This window comes from Phodopus roborovskii, unplaced genomic scaffold (genome assembly GCF_943737965.1).
Source record: "Phodopus roborovskii unplaced genomic scaffold, PHOROB, whole genome shotgun sequence".
In the NCBI taxonomy this organism is placed as follows: Eukaryota; Metazoa; Chordata; class Mammalia; order Rodentia; family Cricetidae; genus Phodopus; species Phodopus roborovskii.
In genome coordinates this window covers 2,443,327-2,468,681 of record NW_026125264.1, presented here as the reverse complement: position 1 = coordinate 2,468,681, position 25,355 = coordinate 2,443,327, and the positions used below count along the sequence as shown (strand labels likewise).

Sequence of the window (25,355 nt, the reverse complement as noted above, 5' to 3'; positions counted from 1 at the left end):
CAGCCGGCGCGCGGGCGGCGCGCGGGGAGCGTCGGGAGCGGGGCGGCCACTCGCGCCTCTGTTTTCCTCTCCCCGCCTCCCAGCCGCGACGCTCTGAGGCTCCGCCGCCGACATGGGCGCCGCCGCGTGGGCACCGCCACACCTGCTGCTGCGGGTGTCTTTTCTGCTTCTGCTACTGCTGCCGCTTCGGGGGCGGTCGGTGGGCTCCTGGGACCCGGCCGGTTACCTGCTCTACTGTCCCTGCATGGGTAAGGCCTCTCGAGCCCCCTGCTCAAATGGAGAAACTGAGGCCGGGGAGGCGGAGCCTCTTCTGCGAGGCGCTTAGAGACGTCTCGTCAAGTCCAGGAGAGACCTCCTGTGTGGGGCAGGGCATGTTTTTCGCTGCCCTAGTTGCATGGGTACAGAGGGGCCAGCAGTGTTCAATTTGCAGTTCGTCGGACGGGAGAAGCTAGGTGACTCACTGGAGGTCTAATCCTACTAGGAGACCAGTAAATGGAGTTTGTAGGGCAAGACTCGGCGGCGCTGTCTCGTGGAAGTTCTTACATTCATTCAGCAAATATTTATGTGCCACACTTTTCTTTTTATTGTCCCAGGCGCTGTCTTCTGTGTTGGTGATGAATGAGACAGATAAACCTCATACATACCCTTGTAGATCCTTCATTTAGGGAGACAGATAATAAAAGTTGGTTTTTTTTTTTAAGTACGTGAATAATTTGGTACAAGATGATAAAAACTGGGGTACTAAAAGATAACAAGGACTCTTAAGAGAACGAGTCTAGGGATGCAACTTAAATGGAATAGCGGATCATCTCTGTAAAATTCATTCCTTCTTAGAACCCTTCAGTGGTCTGCATATCTGACCATGGCCGTCATCTTGCATGGTTTAGCTCCACTCTGGTCTTCTCCATACCCCTTCTCCCTTGGCCCTCCAGCTACAGCCACACTAGCCTGCTTTCTTCTGTTCCTCACACACACAAAGGTCTATGAGCTATTCCTTCTTCCTGAAACACCCTCCTCTAATTTCTGTCTACATGCCCCCCACCCCCATTCCTGGACTGTCATTGTAGGTATCCATTGACCTCTACTCAAGTAATTTCCTTAGTCTCCCCATCACCAAATATTTTCATTTCTTCCTTGAAACTATCAAAATCTACCTTAATGAATTTGTCCTCATGTTTAGTTATCTCTTTACCTGAGTGCCTGGAGAGCAGAAATCTTATCCTTGCTTGATTTTATATTGTAATGTCTGGCACATTTTGGCCTTGCAGTACTTTTGCAATGAATGAATGAATGCCATATTGATGATAGCTGAGTGTGGTTGCATACAGCTTTAATTTCAGCACTGGAAGCCAGAGGCAGGTGGATTTCTTTGAGTTTAAGACCAGCCTGATCTACGTAGAGAGTCCCAGAGCAGCCAAGCCAAGACTACATAGTGAGAATCTGGCAAAAAAAAAAAAAAAAAAAAAAAAAAAAAGCTGATACGAACAGCTGGAAAGTGAAAAAAGACATTTGATGGAGAAATAAATACAAACAACCAAGTTATGGCTATAGCTCAGCATGTTTAAGATCCTAGGTTAAGTCCCCAGCACATAAATAAATATATAATCTGATTACACAGCTGTAATCCTAGCACTTAGGAGGTAGAAGCAGGAAGATTGTCACAGGTTCAAGGACAGCATGGTCTATAGAACGAGTTCCAGGCCAGCCAGGACTACACAGACCCTGTCTCAAAAAAAAAAAAAAAAAAAAAAAAAAAAAAAGTAACTCAAAGCGTGCTGAGCATGCTGAGAGCAAAGGAATTGGATAGGAGTTGAGGAGTTGATGAGGTATCAGGGTCACCCCCCCCCCCTTCATGCGCAAATAAGTAGAGACGGATAAAGGAAATTCCTAGCAAAGAAAACAGCAAGAGTGGGGATTATAGAGCATGCTAGGGAAACAGCATGGAATCTGGGGTGGCTGAGGTAAAAGGAACAGGACCTACAGGGCCTTGAATGTCCAATGTGGATGGAAGTCTAGACTTTCTCTTAGGTGCCAGTGTCCCTACTTGGCCATCTTGAATGCACATCTTTTCTGAGCCCTTCATACACCATGCCCTTAGTGGTCCAGGCTACTCTACCCACAGTGTTCCATTTCCAGGGCGCTTTGGGAACCAGGCCGATCACTTTTTGGGCTCTCTGGCATTTGCAAAGCTGCTGAACCGCACCTTGGCTGTACCTCCATGGATTGAGTACCAGCATCACAAGCCTCCTTTCACTAATGTGAGTACTTACTCTGACCTCGGCCCCGTCCACCCTTCCCTGTGCTGGCTGACTTGCTTCCCTCCAAGGCCTTTGGGTGTTCCTTCCATTCTAGGCTTGTCCTTTTCTCTACTTAGAATTGTCTTCCTTGAAATATCGACTTTTTTACCCAACACCTGCCATGTGCTGGCACTGTCTGAACACTGCATGAGGATTAGCTCATCTTTCCGGCAGCTCATCCTCCAGGAAACCCAGGTTTAGAGGGATGAGGTAACTTGTCCAAGATTGAACAGCCTATGGGTAGTACTTGCATTTAACCCCAGGCTGTCTCCTTCCAGAGATTGTGTATTGAAACTGAAGCCTCCATTTCCAGTCCAGTCCACCTTATTTATGTATATCCTTTTGGTCATTAATAGGTGATAAGTGCTCATATCAATTTTAAAAGAGAGATAGAGGCATGGCTTAGTTAATAGTATGTCCAAGGCTACCATCCCAGTCAGTCTGGCTCCAGAGTTGCCTCTCATCCAATCAAGGGGCTCTCTGGGCATGATGTTCTCGTTGTCCTCTGATACTTAGCTTATTCTTTGTGTCTTCCAATGGCCCTCTGTTTCCTTTTGTTCACTGTGTCCCCAGAGACCTGGATGTAGGAACTTACTACTTAATGAATTGGCTTTAAAAGTTTAAGCAATTAACAAAATTATACTTAGCATGAACAAAGTACCATATTTAATTCCAATGCTTTTTCTCTGCATATATTTTATTTTCTCCTTTGCATGCATACTTCTTTTTGGAAAGGCTTCCACCCTTCCTGTAATGCTAGAGATTGCACCCAGGTCTTATAAATCCTAACAAAATGTTCTTCTGCCAAGCTGTACCCCTACCCCTGAAAGGCTTTTTTTGGAGACAGGGTTACTTTGGGTAGCTTTGAAGCCTGTCTTGAAACTCACTCTGTAGACCAGGCTGGACTCAAAGAGATCTGCTTGCCTCTGCCTCCCAAGCGCTGGACTTAAAGGCATGCACCATCACTGCCCAGCTGTTCCTGAAAAACTTTCTTACAGAAATAAAAACCCAGACTGCAGATTGCAATTTAACTTAGCCATTTCCTAATTATATAGCCTGGGCAAACTACTTAATCTTTCTGTGCCTCGGTTTCCTCCTCTTTACAAGATGAGGACTAAATGAGCTACTGATAGTAAATGCCTTGACCCTGCCTTATGCCTTCCTCTTAGAATCAGCTAGGCTTCTCAGTATACAAAACCAGGACACAAGAAGTTCCTCAGCTCCTGGGATCCTCAGATCTGATTTGTTAGACTTCACTGATAGATTTAGATTTTGCTTATCTGTCTGTCTTGCTGGCTTGCTGTATCCTAGCCTCCACCAGCTGTCATACTGAGTCTCCACTTGTTTGCCTTCTATGGGTTTTCTCAGCCTATCTCAAGTGAGTTTCCAGTTCCTAAAGTGACTATTCTCACTTAGGTCACCAGGGTCCTCAGAATTGCCAATTCAAGGTTCATTTCTCAAGCTGTGTCTTACCTGACCAGTGGCTCCTCATCCTATGAGCCTCTCCTCTTCCTAAACGTCCCTCCTCTCCTGGATTCTAGCACATTGCTTATTCCTTCTGCAGTCCTCACCTCATCAAGGTCCCATTTTGTGCCTCAGTTGAGGCTTCTCTCTTCACTCACGATTCTGCTGGTGCGTGTCCTCTCTGTGCTTGGTGTTAACCCTGTGGCTCAGATGAGTCAGATGAGCAGATCCTTACAAAAGGCTGAGTACAGTACCTCACACTAAGTCAGCACTCACAGAATAGCAGCTGCTGTTGTTATCATGGCCTTGCTTCGTTTCTGGTTCCTGTTGACTGGCATAGCTTTCACTGTTTTCCTTACTTCTCCAGTACACCTCTGGTACAGATTCTACTCTGACCACAGATCAGATTCAGAAAGCTGGAACTCTGTGTCACCATCTACAATTCCAGCCTCAGTATACACCGTCTCTATTTACCTCGGCACCAAACTGGTACTCTAGCTTTCATCCTGAATGCCCCTCCTGAGTACACACTCAGCTCTTAAAGCCTCAGCTTCACCTTTTATATCTAGACCACTTCATCTCTCACTTAGATGTTTGGGAGGTACATATTAACTGCATGCTTAATACGCTGATTGTAGTGGCTCATGCCTATAATTCTGGCTCTTGGGAAGCTGAAGTAGGAAGATTGCTTTGAGCTTAAGTTTAGCCTGGGCTACATGGGGATATCTGCATTTAAAAAAAAAAAAAAAAAAAACTAAGTGAATAAATAATGCATTCTTGAACAAATACAAGGATCGTTATAGTATCTTCATAATTCCCCTTTCTCTTCCGATCTTGTTTTTGTTTTGTTTTGTTTTGTTTTGTTTCTCTGTGTAGCCCTGGCTGTAGTGGAACTTGCTTTCCTCTTGTGATCTTAATTGGTCAGTGAATTTTCTTCTCTGTCAGCAGATCAATTCTTCCCCAAAAGGCAATTGTGTCAGCTGTGTTAAAGGCCTACCTACCAGTGGGAGGCTGAGGCAGGAAGATTGTAAACTCAAGGCCAGTCGGAACTGCATCCAACTAACAGGCTAGCTAGGGATAGATTGTGAGACTATATTTCTTAAAAAATTCCTGTCTAGTTTCAGAAATGCTAGTCCCAATTCCCATTCTCCCAAGATTTTAGATTGACAGTATACAGTAGCACAGCAAAGGCCTGAGAAGTCCTGCTGTAGAGAAGAAGCCAATTTAAAACAGAATTTCCTAGATCTCCCCATCACTGGAGCCTTATTTATTTATTTATTTATTTATTTATTTATTTATATGTTTGTTTTTTGAGTCAAGATTTCACTCTGGTTGTCCTCGAACTCACTCTGTAAACCAGGGTGGCCTTGAACTCAGAAATCCACCTGTCTCTGCCTCTTGAGTGCTGAGATTAATTGTATTCACTAAGACACCTGCAGCTCTGGAACCTTTTTCCTGCACCTGAACTATTGCAATATGCTTGAGAAATCTTTACCTGTAGTATGGAATCCAAATTCTGTTCCATGGTAAGAATATATTTAAATTAAATTTCTTTTTCTTTTGTTTGGTTTTGGTTTTTTTTTTTTTTTTTTGAGACAGTCTCATGTAGCCTAGGCTGATCTCAAATTTGTTCTATAGGTGTGAGTGACTTTTGATTCCTGCTTCTATACCATACACACCTGACTCAGATTTTTCTTAAAAATATCTGAAAACTTAAGTTGAATATAGCCATCATCCATGAACCCACTTGACTAGAAGTGGTCCTCATAAACACATTCTTCTCATTCTTGCTTCATCATTTCTATTTTCCTTTATTTTTGCTTTCTGAGACAGATGTTTATAAAGCCCAGGTTGGCCTTGAACTCCTGCTCTTTCGCCACCATCTCCAAGTGGTTGGATTACATTCATGCAACACCGTGCATGCTTTTCTGATCACATGCATATACTACTGTACATGCTTTTCTGATCACATGCATGCCTGGCTTTTCTGTTAGGAAAAGAAACAAAGCATTGAATGGGTGGTGGTGACACATGCCTTTAATCCCAGCATCCCAGCACTCTGGAGACAGAGGCAGGCAGATCTCTGTGAGTTCGTTGCCAATCTGATCTACAGAGCAAGTTCCAGGACAGGTTCCAAAGCAATACAGAGAAACCCTGTCGAGAGAGAGAAAAAGCACTGTCAGTAAAGTCTATAAGTTTGCTAACCCTGGTCTTTCTTCCCTGGAGGAAACTACTCTCACAGACTTTATGATATGACTCCTGCTTCTTTCCTGTGCTCCTGCTGAGTCACTGAACAATGCCATCCATACCTCCTATAGAATGTATGAAAGTCTCTCCAGGATAAATACCTCCTATAGAAGGAGCATGTCATGCTGTGGGTAAGGACCCAAGTAGCTGTTCTAAAGCAGGCACTTTTACCAGCAGCCCTGTACAGAAGGTTGTAGAGCTCAGTGTTCTACATTTGTTCAATGATGAAAGCTTACTTTAAAATTCTGCTCGTATGAGAAAAGGAAAGCCATTAAAGCTGCAGCTTACCTTTTTGTAACTGCTGGTGAGGCTGCACATCTTTTGAATGAATGGGCTGGATGGATTTCCTTTGCTGTGAGTTGTTCACTTGCCTGCCTTTGCTTGTAGATCATCAGGTATTGTGGACACCAGAGATGCTTGTTCTAGAGCTGGATGATAGCTTCTCTTAGTTTGTCTTTGTCCCAACTTTGGTGTCTGGTTGTGACTGTTGTAATAGGGATGAAGCCTTATGCCTCATGCATGCTAGGCAGGCACTCTACCACTGAGCTTGATTCAAAGCCTACTACAGGTCTCTCATATCACGTAGTCTGGGCGTCAGAGCGTATACTTTTTAGTAACGAGAATACTGTGGAGACTTATATCCCTCCTTTTTCTCCTTTAGCTTCATGTGTCCTACCAGAAGTATTTCAAGCTGGAGCCCCTGCAAGCCTACCATCGTGTTGTTAGCCTGGAGGAGTTCATGGAAAAGCTGGCACCCGTCCACTGGCCCCCTGAGAAGCGAGTAGCATACTGTTTTGAGGTGGCAGCCCAGCGAAGTCCTGATAAGAAGACATGTCCCATGAAGGTAGAGCCTATTCTGTGTCCTCTAGGCCCTTGAGGTGGCAATATGGGGAAAGATGGGGATTTGGTCTGTTTCTGGCATTTGTTAGCAGTGTCACTTTTGGCACACTGTTCTCTGAGCTTTATTACTGCCTGCTCTGGTTGGCTCATAGAGAGTAGGCTCTATGTTGCAGCACCCACTTCTCAGCATGTAGATGAGGAACTGTCATGGATAATTAGTAGAAATTTGCATTTTGGTGCTTTGTGAATATGATACACCCCAGTTATCTTTTGGTACAAATGGTAGAAAAGGTATAAATTGTGAAAGGGCCTAGCTTGTATTCCTTATATTTCCCTTACCAGCTGCCTGACCCTGGGCACGTGTCTTACCTTTGTATGTCTGATTCCACCTTAAACAGTAGCATACTGTATTAGCCTCTTAAAGCTCTAGTTTAGTGGTTCTCAATATGTGGATCACAACCCCTTTGGGGTCAAATGACCCTTTCACAGGGGTCCTTAAGACCATCAGAAAACACAGATATTTATATTATGACTCATAACTAGCAAAATTACATGATGTGACAATGAAATAATTTCATGGCTGGAGGGGTCACCACAACATGATAAGCTATCTTATAAAGGGTTGCAGCATTAGGAAGGTTAAGAGCCGCTGCTCTAGTTCATAGTTCCAGCCCAGGGTCTTCCTTGCCCCACCACTACAGAGTTAGTGGACTTTGACATGTGAACTGAATTTCTTCAAACACAGCTGGAAATCAAAAGAGAAGCCATTCTATAAGAATTCTTTACTAGGTGTCAAACCATCTCCCAGGGCCCTCTCTCTGCCAAAAGGCCCCATTCCCAGGTAGCTTTCCCTTCTGTTGAGTAAGCTTTCCACCACTCTCTTTGCAGGAAGGAAATCCCTTTGGGCCATTCTGGGACCAGTTTCATGTGAGTTTCAATAAGTCGGAGCTGTTCACAGGCATTTCCTTCAGTGCCTCCTACAAAGAACAATGGATCCAGAGGTACTTGAAGGGATAGCAGTACTGAGTTTCGGGAGGGCTGGGGCTCAGGGGCATCTAGCTCCTTCCTGGCCTTTCCAGCTCTACCCCACCCTCTTGTAAGAGACCAAAGGTGCAAGCACTATATTCTGTCTGTTGAACTTGGGATCCTATGTGATCTGTTTCCATCTCATTGCCTGACACAGCGGGATGTTGACCTGCCCCAAGGTTGAGCAAGTTTCTCAGCTGATAAGGGGTGTCATAAAAAGAACATTGTTCAGTCACATGCATGTCGATTTCCTCCTCCAGGTGTGAGAATCACTCCCCTTTGTCTTCCTCTTCACAAGGTGAAATCTGGAAGCATTGCCTGGAGAATGGCTCAGGCAGACTGAGAAGTGATGTCACCCTCATAATTACTAGCTAGACTTTATTAATTGTGTGCCATAGGCCCTATTTAAAAAAAAAAAAAATAGGTTAGCAGGACAGGGGCACAAGCTGTGAAATATTTATGGAGCGTCTGTCATGTGTGAGACACAGTATTCAGAGACCAAAGATGTATGTAACAATGAGGATGGCCCAGCCCTGGTATTTGGAGAACCACAGTCTAGTCAGATTGATAAACTTATGTGGGGAATTTGTCATTGTTGCTCTGGCATGGCAGGAAAGGACCTGGGCTTAGATGTCAGAATAGGGGCTGCTACAGACCTCACCTAGCATGTATGAGGTCCTGGGCCTGTCTGTAGAACCACAGCTACCTCCAAAAATAAGTCAGATTAAAAGCCAAGCATGGTAGTCTGTGCCTTTAATCCCAGCACTTAAGAGGCAGATCTCTGAGTTGGAGGCCAGCCTTGTCTACAGAGAGTTTTTCAGGACAGCCAGGGCTACACAGAGAAAGTCTGTCTTGAGGGGGAAGAAAAAAGCTCATTAGGTTAGGGGGCAAGAGGAGCATGTAAATTGAGAGGGGTCATGCACTTAACATTTAATGGCCAACAGTAGACTACAGTAGAGACAGGAGTGAACCCTGAACTCAGACACAGCTTTGCCTCTTTCTTGGGAGACTGAAAAACCACTCCAGGTCCCTGGTCCCAGTTTCTGCCTTGGTTTAATGGAAAGAGCACTGAAGTATTGGCTTCCTAGCACAGAAAGTATATGGTACATAGTAAGCAACCAGCCAGCTGTCCTTCTCCTACTTTATGCTAAGTATGTCTGTAGGAAATTTCCTGAAATAGCTACTATTATCAATTTCATCTTGAGAATGTTGGGGATTAATCTCAGGACCTGATACATGTTGGTAAGCCCTCTACCACTGAACTACCCATTCCATCAGTCAGTCCTCAATTTTACAGAAGGAAGCAGAGGTCATTGAAGCTAAATAACCTACCCAAGGCTGTCACATAGCCAGCTTAAATCTGCATGTGAATATTTGAAATAGTAAAAGCTAACACATATTTTGTGCCTGCTCTATACCACTGTTCCTAAGTTTTGGTAGGTTTAAACTCAGAATTAGTGAATCTTTGGGATGGTATTGTCATCTAAGATACACATATAATACAGAGGAAGCAGAGAAGAGTGAAGTCACTTGTCCAAGGTCATGAAGCTTGGGGTAGCAGAGCTAAACAAGTCTGATCCAAAATACCCATTCCTTCTTTTTTGGGGTGGGGATGGGGGTGGTGAGTGGGTTGGAGCTTTTTAGAGAGAGCTTCTGGGTTGTCCTGGAACACTCTGTAAATCAGGTTGGCCTCAAAGTCACAGTGATCTGCCCGCCCGCCTCTGGTTCCTGAGTACTGGGATTAAAGGTTCCTACCATCACTGGCTTGGATAGGTCTTTTGGCTTGGGTGTTTTTGTTTTGTTTTGTGCTTATTTGTAAAGAGTACGGTTTTTCCGCCTGCCGCCGCTGGTCTTGTCCCGCCTCCGCGCCAGCCCCAAATAATGTACAGAGACTCTGTATTTGATGTAATTCTGTTGGCCAGTTACTTGTTTCTTATCGGCTAGCTTTGTCTTAAGTATTAACCCATTTCTATGTATTTCCACGTGGTCTTACTGAGAGCAGAGGAATGGCAGTTCTGTTCTCTCCAGGCTCTCCATCCTGACTCCTTCTTACTCCTTCCTCTTTCCTCCTTGTCTCCTAGTCCCTCCTATCTTCCTTTCCTATTGGCCAACAGTGCTTTATTCATTAACCAGTATGAGAAACATATACAGAATGACATCTCCCATCACTTATTCTCCATTATCTTTATGGGATCTCTGCTATACAAAGTTTAAATCCAGGTTAACCTTTATTTTGTCAGAATGAGTGGTTTAGAATATCTACCACAGACTAGATAGTTTTTGGAGGTTTTTTGTTTGTGTTTTGTTTTGTTTTTATAAAGAAACAAATTGGCAGGCATGGTGGCTCACACCTGTAATTTTCACACTCAGATGGCTGACACAGGAGGATAAGGAGTTCAAGGCCAGTATGAGTTTAAATCTAGATTGGGCTACATGAGACCCTGTCCAAAAACAAAACAGCGAAATTAAATTTGTTTAATTTAAGGAGAACCACTAGTCCTTTAGTAAGTACATTTGCTATTCTGCATTTTTATATCCATATACACATCTATATACATAAACTAAACTTGTGTTTGCTCAGGCTGGTCTTGAATTTGTAAATAGTAGTACTAGTAGGGTCCATTTCAAACATGAAAATATGAGAATTCAAAAGAACATTATATGTATGTATATTTATGTCAATGGAGTTTTTTTGTTTTTGTTTTTGTTTTATTATTTTTGAAACAGGTTCTGGCTTGCAACTCATTATGTAGACCAGACTGGCCTCTAACTTCCCATGTTCTTCCTGCCTCTGCCTTTCTGAGCGGGGATTACAGATGTACACCACATGCCCAGCTCAATGAGCTTCTTAAAAGCACTATTATGTGCATTGCAGTATGCAGCCATCGCAACCCTCCATCTTCAGAACTTTTTCTTCTCAACCAGAGACTCTACTCAGTACAGGCTAACTTTCACTCCCTACTTCCCCTGGCTGATACTAGTGATTCTGCTTTGACTCTGAACTCACTCATTCTAGGAACATCAAGTATTGGATGGACAGTCACATAGTATTTTCCAGTTTATGTCCAAGTTATTTGTATAGCATATTGTCTTCAAGGTTTGTCAGTACTGAAGCATGTGTCCAAATCTCATTCCTGCTAAAGCCAAACAGCAATTTGATTAGCCATTCAGTACAGTCATCTCCCATCACATGGATCCATCACCTGGATTCAGAGGATCCTTCCAGCTCTACCGTTTCATTCTCTCTCTCTCTCTCTCTCTCTCTCTCTCTCTCTCTCTCTCTCTCTCTCCTCTCTCTCTCTGTTTATCAAGACAGGGTTTCTCTGTGTAGCTTTGGAACTTGTCCTAACACTCACTCTGTAGACCAGGCTAGCCTTGAACTCACATAGATCCACCTGCCTCTGACATCCAAATGCTGGGATTAAAGGTGTGTGCCACCACTACCTGGCCTAGATAATGTGTGTTTATTTGCTCTTGGAAGTATATGGACCTTTGTGTTGAAATTATCCTCATGTATTAAGAGGAGGTGTCTGAATATATGGTGGTAGCTTTCTATCCTGTGACAAATACCTGAGAAAATAAACTTTAAAAAGGGAAGGTTATCTTGGCGCATGGTTTCAAGGGCTTCAATCCATTGTCATTTGGTTCTGCTATTTCTGGGCTTGTAATGAAGTATGGCGTTATGGCAGGGAGCATGTGATGGAACAAATCAGCTCACATGGTGGACAGGAAGCAGAAAGAGCCAAGGAGACAAGACAGTACCTTTAAGGGTGTTCCCTAGGGATCCTACTCCCTCCATCTAAACCACACCTCCTAATCCATTCAACTATGAGTCCATTGGTGTATTAATCCATTGGTAAGGTTGACGATCTCATACCTTAGTCACCTCTGGGCCATGCTGCACTGGGAGCCAAGACTTCAACACATGATGCTTTGAAAGAGTTCATATCCAAACTGTAGTACATTGCTGGTCATTCTCCCAGACTGCAGCCTTTCTGAGGAGACACAGAGATCATGTGTGATCGGCAGGGTCTACATGGCTTAATCTGTGAAGACCTGGAGGTTAACCCAGAGCTCCCACACAAAGAACAGAAGGGAAAGTGTCCTTTATGGCAGGGACTTTGAAAGCAAGACTCTGCCTTGTTTGTGTCTCTGTGTCCTCTGTACTCAGCCTGGTGTAAACTACTGGTCCCATCAGTGTATGCTGAGCCTAGATTATCTCAGTAGTCAGAGTTTGATGATGATGTACCCCTGAAGTTTACCAGGTTCAGCAGTGGGAAGCCAACCTTCCTCTGGAATAGTGGCCAGGCTAAGACTAAGACTAACCTAGAACGAATGGTCGGGTTGGCTGGTGGAGTTGGTCAGGTTTTTTTTTTTTTTTTTTCAAACAAGACCTTCCTCCAGCTCTTTCTCTAATCAGTTCTCTCAGATGTCACTGAAGGAGAGGAGAGTGAGCAGCTGAGTCTTGACCTCTTGTTGCCTGTTGAATCACAGCTGATGTGGTCCTACTGGGACAGCTCTCTGCTGGCCCAGGTCCAGGGCCCAGGGATAGACATTCCAAAACGGGAATTCACTAAGGGTCAGTTCCAAGCTCTTCCCAAGAGAGCAGGAAGGGTATAAATCCCAATTTATCCTAGTGACTCACAGCTTGTTTTCCTTTCAGAGGCCCCTGAGGTGATGTCTGAGAAGAGCTTAGCCTGGGGCCTCGCCCATAATAGGTGCTCAAGGAATATTAGTTTCTGCCTCCTTTACCCACCACTGTCAGCATGCCCTGGTATTTTTTATAAGGCCCTGATCCCCTGCGTTCAATTCTAAAAATACTTATGGCACCTGCTGACTGCTAGGAGCTGCTGCTCAGAGAAGTAAGCCTCATTCCCCTATGAGGAGGTGCTCCTTGACTGGGTAGGAAAATGAAAGTAAGATTTAGGAGTCAAGAACACAGCTAGTAGGACTGTTTAAGAACACGGCTGAGCCAGGCATGATGGCTCTCCTAGCACTGGGGAGGCAGGGCCAGGATGATCTCTGTGAGCTCAAAACCAGTCTAGTCTACGTAGTAAGTTCCAGAACAGCCAGGAAAAAACCACTTGCTGGGCAGTGGTGTCACATGCCTTTAATCTCAGCACTTGGGAGGCAGAGACAGGCAGATCTCTGAGTTCAAGGCCAGCCTGGTCTACAGAGCGAGTTCCAGGACAGCCAGGGCTACCCAGAGAAACCTTGTCTCGAAAAAACAAAACAAAAAAAACAAAAAAAAAAAAAAGCACTTGGTGTTCTTGCAGGGGACCCAGGTTCAGTTCCCAGCTCCCATATCAGGCAGCTCACAACTTCCTTTTTAACTCTAATTTCAGGAGGTCTGGCACCTTCCATCTTCAAAAGGCACATACATACACTCAGATACATATCCATGTCCGTATATCTTAAAAATTAAAAAACAGTGAAGCAGGCTGCCTGATGCACACCCCGCTTCACCAGTTCCCACCCTGTGACTTTGCATGTCATTCAGCCTCTTTGTGTCTACCTTCTTTATCAGTAAGATAATAGAAGGCACACTTCCCTCGTAAGGCTCTTGTGGAAATTAAATGAGTTAATATGCAAATAAAGCAATTGCTTCTCACATAATATGACTCAGTACATTATTGCTGTGTATATACACATAAACAGACTCTCAAGAGTGCAGCCAGCCAAACATCATACAGAGCCAGGCTGTGGAGGCCCTCTGACCAGTGCCTGGGGAAATCATGGTAAAGAGACTGCTAGGGCCGCTGTCCTTAGTGCTTTCCAGTTCTGGCAGCAGAAATGATGGCTGTTGAGCATGCAGAGGACAAGGAGCTGAGGCCTGTGAGTGCTGACCCATCTGGAGACTTGGAAGGCGTTTGCTGTATACAGTGTGTTTGGGTCAGTGTGAAGAATGGGTAGCAGGTGCATTGCAGTTCTGTGGTGTGAGTGGAGGTGCATTGCAGTTCTGTGGTGTGAGTGGAGGATGAAACAGCCTCGCTGGCTAACAGGATTTACTCATGCAAACTAGAAATTTTCAAGAGATGTCATCATGACCCTGTGATCTCTATGATCAACATGGTCCAGTCACTTTTTTCAACTTTTTTCAAAGTTGAACTAGGTTATATGTAACATGATGATGATGCCCCTGAATTTTGTAAGACCTTTCTTTGTGCCAAGTACTGCTCTAAAGATTTTACATATATTAATCCACTTAATCCTCTCAGTAGCCCTATAAATGGGTATATTAATTAGCTTGACTGTGCTGATCATTGCATGTTGTATACCTTAAATGTACAGATGTGTTTGTTAATGGTGTTAGGAGGTAGGACTATTCTCAGACAAGAAAATTAAGGCATGGATGGATGGTGGGTAGACTCATACATGAAAACATCTTCAGGGGGGAAGAAAAAAAAGAGAGAAAAAGGTGGTAAGGTATGGCTTTAATTTCTTAAATTTTTCTCTGGTTGGTGTGTGTGTGTGTGTGTGTGTGTGTGTGTGTGTACAACTAACAGGAGTTGGTTCTCTCCGCCTTCAATGTGGTTTCCAGGGAATCAGCTGAGGTTCTCAAGTTTGGTAACAAATACCTTTACCCTCTGAGCTATCTCACCAGCCCTACGTACATATGTTTTTAAACCCTGAAACAAATACATTATTAATGTCTGCTGATGAAGGCCATTGGTGTGTAAATTATTTCCCAAAATTGTTTTAGGGTTTACAATATTCCATAATGTTTTACATTTTTCTTTTGTGTTACTTTCATTACATTAGTTTGGAAGGGCAGTATACAGAGGACAACTTACTGGAGTCATTTCTGTCCTTTTATCTTGTGGGCCTGGGAATTGAACTCAGGTCATATGGCTTGGTTGGTAGGTACATTTATCCCATGGGTCCTTTCTTCCATCCCTTTCATAATTTTTACTTTTTAAAAAATAAAAATTGTAGATCCATATACACTTTAGAGATATCTCGTCATATACCCTTGACTGGGTATACTAGCCAGGGTCTTGACAGTGATGTAATCCTAGTTGTTCAAATCGTCTTTTTTTTAAATTTATGTACAACTGTGTATATGTAAGTTCTGTATAGTTAGTGTAGGTTTATACATCCAGTACCACAGCTAAGATACTGAGTGATTCTTTCGATATAGATATCTTTATATTGCAAGCTTATTGCTATAGCTGCCTCCCTACACTCACACTATCCCTAACTCCAGCAACCATTGGCCTCTTCTCCCTTTGACCTTTCAGAGGTATGTAAGTGGAGTCATATGGTTTGTACCCTGTTGGGATTGGCTTTTTTCACTTAGAATAATTCCCTTAAGAGCCAAAGCTTGTGCTGATAGCCCATGGTTTTTTATGGTGTGGATGTACTATTATTTCTATTCGGGTTGTTTCCAGTTGATGGCAGTTGGAGTAAAACTGCTACGAGCATTAGTGTACATGTTTGTATGTGAATACAAGCTTTCATTTACCCGTATAAATGCCCAGAAGTGCCATCACTGGGTCATATTATAATTGCATGTCTAATTTCATGAGAAATTACCTGCATGCATTTCCAGAGTAGCTGCACTTGGTTGTAATGGTTAGAAGGGATTTCAGCAGGTGGGGAAGATGTTTCAGGTGGAGATAGATGCAGAAGTCTAGAGTCAGAAAGTGCATTGCAAATTCATGGGCAGCAAAGTGCTCTATATTGCTGGACTGGAGCCTGGGTTGAGCTGAAAAAGAAACACAGGTTTACTACTGTGGTTTACTGAGCCTTCACATGCTCCAAGCAGTAGTCGAGGTGCATGGAAGGAATGGCCACTGAGGTGCATGGAAGGAATGGCCACTGAAGCCTGGCCTAGTGAAAGAGAAGTTGTGAAAAATTGCAGAAAGGATTTTGTGTGATGGGGAAGATTCTTGAGAGGGTATGCTGAGTTTCTCTACAGACCTCTGGTATACAGAATGAAAGTAGGATCTTGCTGTTCTCATTCTTCCTGGGTCCTGACAGACCATCAGTAAGTATTTGGTAAGCTCTGAGTGACTGGCCTAATCTCATGTGCACAGTCTTTATGAGTGTGACCAACATTGTCTATGTAAGCAGCTTCATGTCTCAGTCCCGCCGTGTGGGTAAAAGGGCAAGGCTTGGTCCAGACACCCCACCCTGGAATGAATTACCACACCACAGATTGGAAGCCAGCATGATATATAAAATGTTGGAATGCCCTACTGTAAATTTTTTATTGTTAAACAAGCAAAGAAGGTTGTAAATTCTGTGCAGCAGGAACAGTATTGCATATTGTGCCTGCTGTCTCCACCAAGGTTTCTTATCAGCCCGTTGAGATTTCACAACCTTTGCGTCTCTTGCATGTTATAAGGGCCTCCCCACAGGGTCTCTGGGGAATGGTGCAATGTCATCCCTTTTCCCGTGGGGGTAGCAGCAGGGTTGTCTGTGCATTCTGTCTGACTTCCCCTTGTCCATCTTATGCCTAGATTTTCTCCAGAGAAACATCCGGTGCTTGCACTGCCGGGGGCCCCAGCCCAGTTCCCTGTCCTAGAAGAGCACAGGGCACTACAGAAGTACATGGTGTGGTCAGATGAGATGGTAAAGACAGGAGAGGCCCAGATCAGCACCCACCTCATCCGGCCCTATGTGGGCATTCATCTTCGCATTGGCTCCGACTGGGTAACTTCCTCTTCCTCTCTCTGGCTGACATTTGCCTAAGCAGAGCCCAGGCCTATAGTGATTGGTGAAAAGTCTCAGCCTGGAGCAGAGGCAGCTAACTCTACCAAGTCTGGATTATATCTCATGATCTTACTACTACAATACATGTCAGAAGTATGTATCTAGAGCACCTGCTGGAAAGCTAGTGTTTAACAGATGCTGTTTGTACCTTGTGTTTGCAGATGGGTAAACTGAGGCATTAAGTCATATCCCAAACTAGGCAGAAAGCTAGAGCGAGGCCATTGGCCTAGGAATCCTCTGCCCCACTTCAGTTAGCCACTAGATTGCTGGTGAAAATGAAATGTGGCTGTGGGGGTGGTGCACACCTTTAATCCCAACACTCAGGGAGACGGAGGCAGGAAGATCTCTGTGAGTTTGAGGTCAGCCTGGTCTGCAGAGGACAGCCAGGGCTACACAGGAAAACCCTGTTTTGGAAAAACACAGAAAGAAGGAAGGAAAGAGAGTAAGTGGACTGTGGCAACCACTGGGGACTTCTCTTCAGAAGTTAGGGTATTTTATTCCTCCCAGAATTTGGAATCTGTGTGAATGTGTTAAAGCCTCATCAGATTATCGTTTATTCGAAACATCGGACCTACACAGACAATCTCTTTCATATACCTAGGGAGATAAATAGATGTGTTAAGAGATGCAGGTAATTGAAGAGTGAAAGGTTCTGGAACAAAAATTAGGATAAGTTCATTAATAGGACTGGGATTGTGACTGAGTGGTAGAGCATTTGCCTGGTAGAGGCAAGGCCGGAGTCTTTTTCCCATCACCACACATGATTAATAGTAATTAATGGAGTAATCTCACAGCCTCTAGACTTTCCCTGTCTACTCTGTAAGGAAAAGGATCAGGCTTAGAATATTCTTTGAGTAGTCTGTGAGGTACCATCTGTACCTTCCTGGAACGTAGAAAGATAAAAGATGCCAAGACTGGGAATGTAGCTTAGAGGTAAAGCATTTGCCTAGCATGTACAAAGCCCTGGGTTCTATCCCAGTACTACCAAAAATACTAATAACCAAACTTAGATAAAATTCCTTAATTAGTAAACATAGGAGCACAGATCCAAAGTAAAATATTAACAAGCAAAGCCCATCCCAGGAATTAAATTCATTGTTCTAATACCTAAAGAAGAAAAACCATGTAGTCATCTCATTAGAGGGTAAGAAAGAGCTTGATAAAAGTCAAGTGCATGAGAAAAACTCATAACCAGCCAGAAATAGCCTGGACCCACCTTAGCGAGATAAAGCCTATCTCTCTGAAACCATAGCAAACATGTGCCTCAGGGGAGTGATCAGAAGTCCCACCTCATCAGGAATCAGATAAGCCTCCCCTTATCGGTAGTGCTGAGCTCCACTGAAGTCCCAGATAATAATGAGAGCAGAAAAATGCTTTTCAAACCCCACTCAGAAATAACCAGTATTGCTGTTTTGGTATATCCTCACTCCAAGATCCTGTGTAGCCTAGATTTGCCTTAACTTCTTAATCCTGCCTCCTCCACCTCCCAAGTGCTGGGATTACAGATGCTAATATGTGTGTTAGGGGGTAGAACATGGTGCTTAGTATGCACAAAGCCTTGTGTTGAGCGTGCACACCCACCCACACACACCGGAGCACACGTTTACACAAGCACTAGGTTTCTCCTGTGTAGTCCTTACCTACTTATCCATTCCTGTGTTGAGGTCCAAGACAGCAGCTGCTTCTCTTAACTTTTGGCTACCCATCCCTCCTGTAGAAGAATGCCTGTGCCATGCTGAAGGATGGAACTGCAGGGTCACACTTCATGGCTTCTCCTCAGTGTGTGGGCTACAGCCGCAGCACAGCGACCCCCCTCACCATGACCATGTGCCTCCCTGACCTTAAGGAAATCCAGCGGGCTGTGAAGCTATGGGTGAGGGCACTGAATGCCAGGTCAGTCTACATCGCCACAGACTCTGAGAGCTATGTGCCAGAGATCCAGCAGCTCTTCAAAGAGAAGGTATGCCTGGCCTAGAGGGAGTACAGCAGGAAGGGAATGAAAACAAGGGTCTGCTAGTCCCACAGCTCTAACACCTGCTTCTGCTCCCTGCACCGGCTCTTTGCCCAACTACACATTCCTCTTCGATTCCTAACCTTCATTCCATCTACAACTCAAGCATCACTGAGTTCTCTCCAGTTTCCATTCCACTCCAGAAGCTTATGCATCCCTCCTGGAGCCTCCCATGGCCCTTTCTTTCCTTGAGGCACTTTCTAGACCATCGAAGACTAATACTGGTATAGACCCACTCTTTTGTTCTCTGAGGTTTATGGTAGTACCTAACCATGTATCTCATCGTGGTGTCAAGGACACTGCCTGACGCACAGTGCAGGTGTTTTGTTGAATTAAGATACAGTAGACTCTGAGAAGGGATTCACAATTACTGAGAAGTTAAGAGCATATACTCTGTTTTTTGGTTTTATTCTTGAGGCAGGGTCAGGTCTCGTGTAATCTAGACTGGCTAAAAAAAAAAATGTAATATGTAGCTGAGGATGATCTTGAACTCCTGATTTTCTTGCCTTCACATCCAAGTGCTGGGTTACAGGCCTGCACCATCACACCTAGCTTAAGAAACATACTATAGCTGGGTGATGGTGGTGCATGCCTCTAATCCCAGCAGATGTAGGCGCATCTTTGTGAGTTCAAAGCCAGCCTGGTCTACAGAGTGAGTTCCAGGACAGCCAAGGCTACACAGAGAAAGAAACAAACAAACTCTGGAGACTTGAATTCTATTCATTATACAGCCTTGGCAAAAGTTCCCTGAGCTCTCAGTGTTATTTGTCTTAATAGGGTAGGACCAGATAGCACCTGTGTCCAACAGCATTTGTAAAGCTCTGTCTTTTCAAAGAACTGATGATGTTTCCTACTGTAAAATAACATTCAGTAAGTGAGCTCTCCTTAGCACCAGAAATGAGTAAAGGGGAGATCTTTTGTGTGTAGTGACTGTTTCAGGAAGTGCTGCCCAACAGCAGAATTTGTGTGGCAGATGTTTTCAGTACCAGGGAGCAGCTGGTGACAAAGTGTGCCTGTATGATGGTTGAGTGACTAAGTGAGCATTCAGGAGACCAGAGTGACTGCTGACCTCCCACTGGGCAGGCCGAAGAGGAAGATGGTAGAAAGACAATTTTCAAAAAAAGTATGAAAGAATAATTTAGAGGTTGTCAAGGACTCATGTAAAAGTGTTTTCAAGTCTGACCAAGAACTCCGCATATGGAAACAGATAAGAGGAGAATATTTATTTTATTAATATGAATGTTTAAAATCAAAGGGGAGGGAGACATTGGGAGCTACCAGCCTATGTCATTGGGTGCCTTTCTGTCCTTTCACTTACTCCACCCCCTAAAAAAAGATGCCCCAACCAGCGAGGAAGTGTGGGGCCGGTGCCTTCTGGTCTGGCCTGCCCATTCCCAGATAGAAAATCAGCTGAGAGACCTCAAGTCCTCTCACTCTACCCCTGCATGCTGGAGTTGAGGAGAGCTGCTGAGAAGGGGCAGAATTAACCTAAGAGGTCTCAGAGCCGATTGTGGTTGGAGTGACAGAGCAGGTGAGTGCAGGGAGTGGGTGGGATGGTTTGGGGGGTTTTGGCTGAGATTGTGATAGTACCTTTACTACAACCCAGGCGGCAAGGCTCATGATGTCAGAAACCTTGGCAGAACAGCAGAACGCTTTCAGGCACCTCCACGAAGCTGAAGCGTGGAGAGTCCCAGGGAGTTTTCATGAGCTTTAGGGTCGATGCACTTGTCAGGCCTTGAGCCTCTTGATATTTCCTACTTCCTGTTCCTGTACTGGTGTTCTTGCCCCACCCCCACCCCTCAGCCCCATTTTCCGTGGGCTCACAGTCTATTCTCCTCCTCCTTTTTTTGATGTGTGACATTTGTATGCATGTCCACACATGTGCAGATTTGTGTGTGGATGTCAGAAGACAACTTCAGGTATCATTTACCTTTTGTTTTGAGACAAGCCTGAAGCTCTCCAGGGAGGCCAGGCTGGCAGTTCAGCAAGCAGTCTCTTTTCCCAGTGCTAGGAATTTTGAGCACACACCACTAAACTAGCTTACTTTCTTTTCTAAAAACAAAAAACGGAGTCTCACTGTATAGCTGTGGCTGGTTTTGAACTCAAGGAGATTCACCTGCCTCTGCCTCCTGGGTGCTGGAATTAAAGGCACTGGGTGCTGGGATTAAAAATGAGTGGCAGCACTAATTTCTAAATGTGCATTGTGGGGATTGAACTCAGGTCTTTTTGCTTCCAAAGCAAACATTTTTCTGACAGAGCAACCTCCCCAGGCCCCTTCTTTGTTCTGAGTGATGCCTTACAGCTTTAAACTGGGAATTCAAATTAATGAGATGTGGTCCTGCCTTCAGGGCCACAGCCTAGACTGGAAGACTTTGTGGGTCTGAAAACAGGAGTGAGGACAAGGTCTGTTCAACCAGTGTCTGTTGAGACTGAGCAGAACAGCCAAGATGAGCTCAGGTCCAGCAGGACAGGTCGCTAGAGAGCCACTGAGGAGTGAGAGCTACGATAACCATGTGCCTGGTGTGTGGGAGGGGGCAGGAAGAGTAGAGCACAGGGCTCCAGCCTGGTAGGCCTTGGGAATGGCTTCTTTAGAGGTGTGCCAAGTGATTCGGGAAGTAAAGGGTAATCGGGAGTCATCCAGGTTTACTCCCATGTCTTAGTTATGGCTACTAGTGCCATGATAAAACACCATGGCCAAAAGTAAGTTGGGGAGGGGTATTTGGCTTGAGCTTCCACTGTTCATGACTAAAGTGAAGATAGGAACCCAACACAGGGCAGAAACCTGGAAGCGGAAGCTGATACAGAGGCCCTGGAAGGGTGCTGCTAACTGGCTTGTTCAACCTGATGATTTTTTTTTTTTTTTTTTTTTTTTTTTTTTTTTTGAGCCAGAGTTCCTTCGTGTAGTCCAGATTCTCCTGAAACAAGTTCTGTAGGCCAGGCCTAGAATTCAAAGAGATCCACCTGCTCTTGCCTCCCAAGTGCTGGGATTAAAGTTGTGTGCCACCACCACCTGGCTAGCCTGCTCTCTTATTAGGGCACTAGCCCAAGGGTGGCACCACTCACAATGGGAACCTTCCCACATCAATCATTAATTAGGAAAATGGTCTACAGCTTGCTTACAGCCTAGTCTTATGGAGGCATTTCCTCAACCAAGGCTCCCTCTGCTCTGGTGACTCTCGCTATTTAAAGTTGATGTTAAACTAGCCAGGATCCCCCATAACAGAACAGTATTTGTAAAGGTCCTAAGGAGAAACAAAAAGTGAGTGAGCTAGGCAGATGGTGCTGTCTCCTGAAGAACAGTGGGTGATGGGAGAGCCAGCCTAGGCAGGCCTTATCAGGTGCATTGATGACTTGCCATCCTTATCTAAAGGCCCAGGACACCTGTAAAGGGTATGCAGCTTGGATAGCATGAGAACAGGAAGATGGGTATCTCAGAAGTTTCTTAGGGCAGTTCTGTAGTGACCAGACCAGAAGAGGCAGTGAGAGACAGGGAGGAGGTCCTTGAAGTCAGTCATCCCGGGGAGAGGTAAGCCTTTACCTTTGCAAAGGTCTCAGGGGTGGGTAGATTGGACAGGACATTGGGTCTAGGAGTGCTGCTTGAAAGAGGAGGGCATCTTGGCAGCAGGACAAGGTGACTGCATGCTCTTTGCCAACCAAGCAGCACATGAGCTGGCTTGAAGGGTTTCTTGGGAGGATTGTTTGATGCTGGGGATAGAACCCGGGGCCTTTTGTCATACTGCACACATAAGTACACCTCCAAGCCTGGGCAGCCTTTTAATGAGTTGTGAGGGCACTGTAGGGTAGGCAGAGGAAGGTCCACCAGCAGGAATGGTGCTCAGGGAGCTGTGCTGGGAAACAGGGCTCAACCAGCCCACATCTTCATCCCCTCCAATTCTCCCTGTGTCTGAAACTTCAGTCAGGAGAGGTGTTGTGTGATATTTTGTTTGTGTTTTGACAAATAAAGTTTGCTTGGAGTCAGGGCTGAGCTCACCACTAATTAACCAAAGAGGTTTGGAGGACTGTAGACAGATAGGAAGTGATAAGGCAGGACAGAGAGGTCAGATCTTTTTTGGTCAGGTAATTAGGAGAGGTAAGAAGTCTCTGGTGGCTGCTGCTCTGCTTCTCTGGTCTTTCAGCTTTTACCCCGATACCTGACTCCAGCTTTTTATTGATGAGAGTAGTTAGATTAACGCTTCATCTAGTACCCAACGTGGGGCACAAACCCATGATCCTTAGATTGAGTCTCAGGTTCTACCAACTGAGCTAGCCTGCTCATGCTCTTACCCTTCCCTACAGGTGAAAGTGGTGAGCCTGAAACCTGAGGTGGCCCAGATCGACCTCTACATCCTTGGCCAGGCTGACCACTTCATTGGCAACTGTGTCTCCTCATTCACTGCCTTCGTGAAGCGGGAGCGGGACCTCCATGGAAGGCAGTCATCCTTCTTTGGCATGGACAGACCCTCTCAGCCACGGGATGAGTTTTGATCACGCCTGGAGCCCTGCCAGGCATGCCAGAGATGGAGAACAGTGCCAGGGACTTCCTGGAAGAGAAAGGCAGACATTCCATCCCAGGCACAGGCTTCCGTGCCCCATGTGCTTCCAGGGAACACACACATACAAAGCAGCTCGCCTCTGGCCTGGGGCTTGCCCTGCTCTGAGCAGCCTGCAGTGCTGAACTCTCAACCAAGCAGAGGAAGATTCTTTTATAGGGTTTCTCGGCTTGGGGTGTTGGGGAGGGAGGAAGCAGTGGGGTTAAGATGATCTCATATAGCCTAGGCTGGCCTTGAACTAGTCCTCCTGCCTCTACCTCCTCAAGTCCTGAGATAATGGGTGTGTGCCAGGACACTCAGTTGATCTCTATAGTTTTGATGCAAAGCCATGACTACCTGAACCCCACCCCGCCACCCCCCATTTTTAAAAATCAGTGGAATCCCTTAGCCCAGCTACCTAAAGTGACCTTATAAATATAGACAAAGCCATGGAGCAAGTGGGCCTATTGGCTACTTTTTAGGAACTCATCTCCACTGCCAAGCTCGGCCATGTCATCCCTGGACCGCTCTGTGATAAACACTGCTGGCTGGGGTTTGCAGTCCTGTTGTGCAGTGCTCTGCCACAGGCAAGTGCTCCCACAGCAGGTGACAGTGTTAGGGCCCCAGCACCATCACTGGGCTGGTCCAGCTGTCTGGTCAAGCTAGGTGCTCTGAAGTCTCTTGTCTGTAAGGTCCTTCTCCCAGCCTGGGCCTGTGGTCTCAGCCCTCATGTAGTTATTCCCCAAGGACTGCTTGCCAAGCCTCCATTAGTGCATAGAAGTTGCATGAAGCCCCAGCTTGGGAACAACCTTTGCCTTTCCAGCCAGTGCACTGCCTGCTGATGTGTGGTGAGGTGCTTCTGAGACTACAGTTCTCGCTCCTCAGAGCCTGAGAGTCCTGATCCGGTGAATCTAAATCCTGCCTTGCACAGGGACATTGAGATGCTGGGGCCTTGGTGGGTGGCCATGCAGACCATCCTGTTGGCACAGTATTCCTGAAGGGCGCTGGGCTCTTGCCTGTGGTAAGCACTGTACTCTTTGCCTCAGTTTCTTCCCTGTCAGTGTTGTCTGACAGTTTTGTAAGCTTCAAGTCAGCTATTGCACGTTATAAACGTGAAAGAGAGCCATTGTGAACCACCCTGGCTGCTGCTGCATATCTGCTGTTGGCTTCTGCTGCCACCTCTAGAAGAACGAGACAGACAGGAAGCCTACCAGTAGCTTCCAGCCCTCTGGAAGTGTTTACACACCTACTGTGTGCAAGGAAAGGAGGATGTGGCAGAGAAAGCTTCAAGGGATTGGATTGCTCAGAAAGGAAGGAGGCAAAGCATGTGTACTGTGGAATGCAAGTGCTGTGGAGAAAGCCAAGGGTGTGGAACAGGAAAGCCATTTTAATAAAAGGAGAACTTCCTCAGCTAAGGAGGCCGCACATTCTCAGCAGCAAGCATGGCATCTGCCAAGGCCCAGAGGCTGGAGAGGGAGGTATAGCAAGGACAGTGAGGAAAGAACAGTAGGCAAGCAGAAAGGTGACACCCACAGACTTAGCTTTGTGTGGGGCCACAGGGCCTCCTCATGGGTTTTGGACAGAAGACGGAGATCTGGCTGTGTTTAATGAGGAGATGGATGAGAGGAGGGGTAAAAGCAGAGGCTGGTACTAGCTTGGCTGAGTGGCCAGCCCATTATGCTAGAGGTTGGAGAAGAAACCACATTCTGAGTATATCAAGTTATTTTTGTAATTCAATTTTTTTAAGATACCAATCTACATTACCATGCAGAATATACTGTTTACTATCTTGGGTTTTTACTTAACTACACATCATGTTTTCACTGTTCACACATAGATGAATAAATGCTTTTAATTATATAAACTTCCACTGACGGATGTTCCATAGTTTGTGATTTACCTACTTTGAGACCTTAAATGTGTTCCCAGTTTTTACTATTGTGATTTGAAAATGGCTACCTGAAGCTTTTTCTTTAAGATACAAATTATGAGCCAGGCAGTGGCGGCTCATGCCTTTAGTGCCAGCACTGGGAGGCAGAGGCAGGTGGATCTGAGTTCTGAGTTTAAGGCCAACCTGGTCTATAAGCAATTTCCAGAGCAGCCAGGGCTACACAAAGAAACTCTGTCTCCAAATATGTATGTATGTATGTATGTATATATGTGTGTGTGTGCATGTATTATATACATATATATTATATGTACATATATATATATCTCCCAGAA

The 25,355-nt window shown here is 45.2% G+C and overlaps 1 protein-coding gene across 1 annotated transcript; it reads left to right on the top strand.

The window, feature by feature from the left end:
• The first annotated feature begins 8 nt into the window (after positions 1-8).
• Pofut1 (protein O-fucosyltransferase 1) lies at positions 9-25,000 on the top strand. The gene is made up of 7 exons (XM_051193108.1): positions 9-248; positions 2,137-2,258; positions 6,670-6,852; positions 7,737-7,849; positions 16,340-16,532; positions 18,310-18,552; positions 22,900-25,000. Exons 1-7 carry the CDS (start codon positions 113-115, stop codon positions 23,086-23,088), a joined length of 1,179 nt encoding a protein of 392 aa, XP_051049065.1. The 5' UTR covers positions 9-112; the 3' UTR covers positions 23,089-25,000.
• Positions 25,001-25,355: the final 355 nt, after the last annotated feature.

Coding starts and splice junctions, on each gene's coding strand:
- Pofut1 (XM_051193108.1), top strand. CDS start 113: ATGGGCGCCGCCGCGTGGGCACCGCCACACCTGCTGCTGCGGGTGTCT. Junction 16,533..18,309: donor TTCGCATTGGCTCCGACTGG/GTAACTTCCTCT, acceptor TCCCTCCTGTAG/AAGAATGCCTGTGCCATGCT. Junction 18,553..22,899: donor AGCAGCTCTTCAAAGAGAAG/GTATGCCTGGCC, acceptor CCTTCCCTACAG/GTGAAAGTGGTGAGCCTGAA.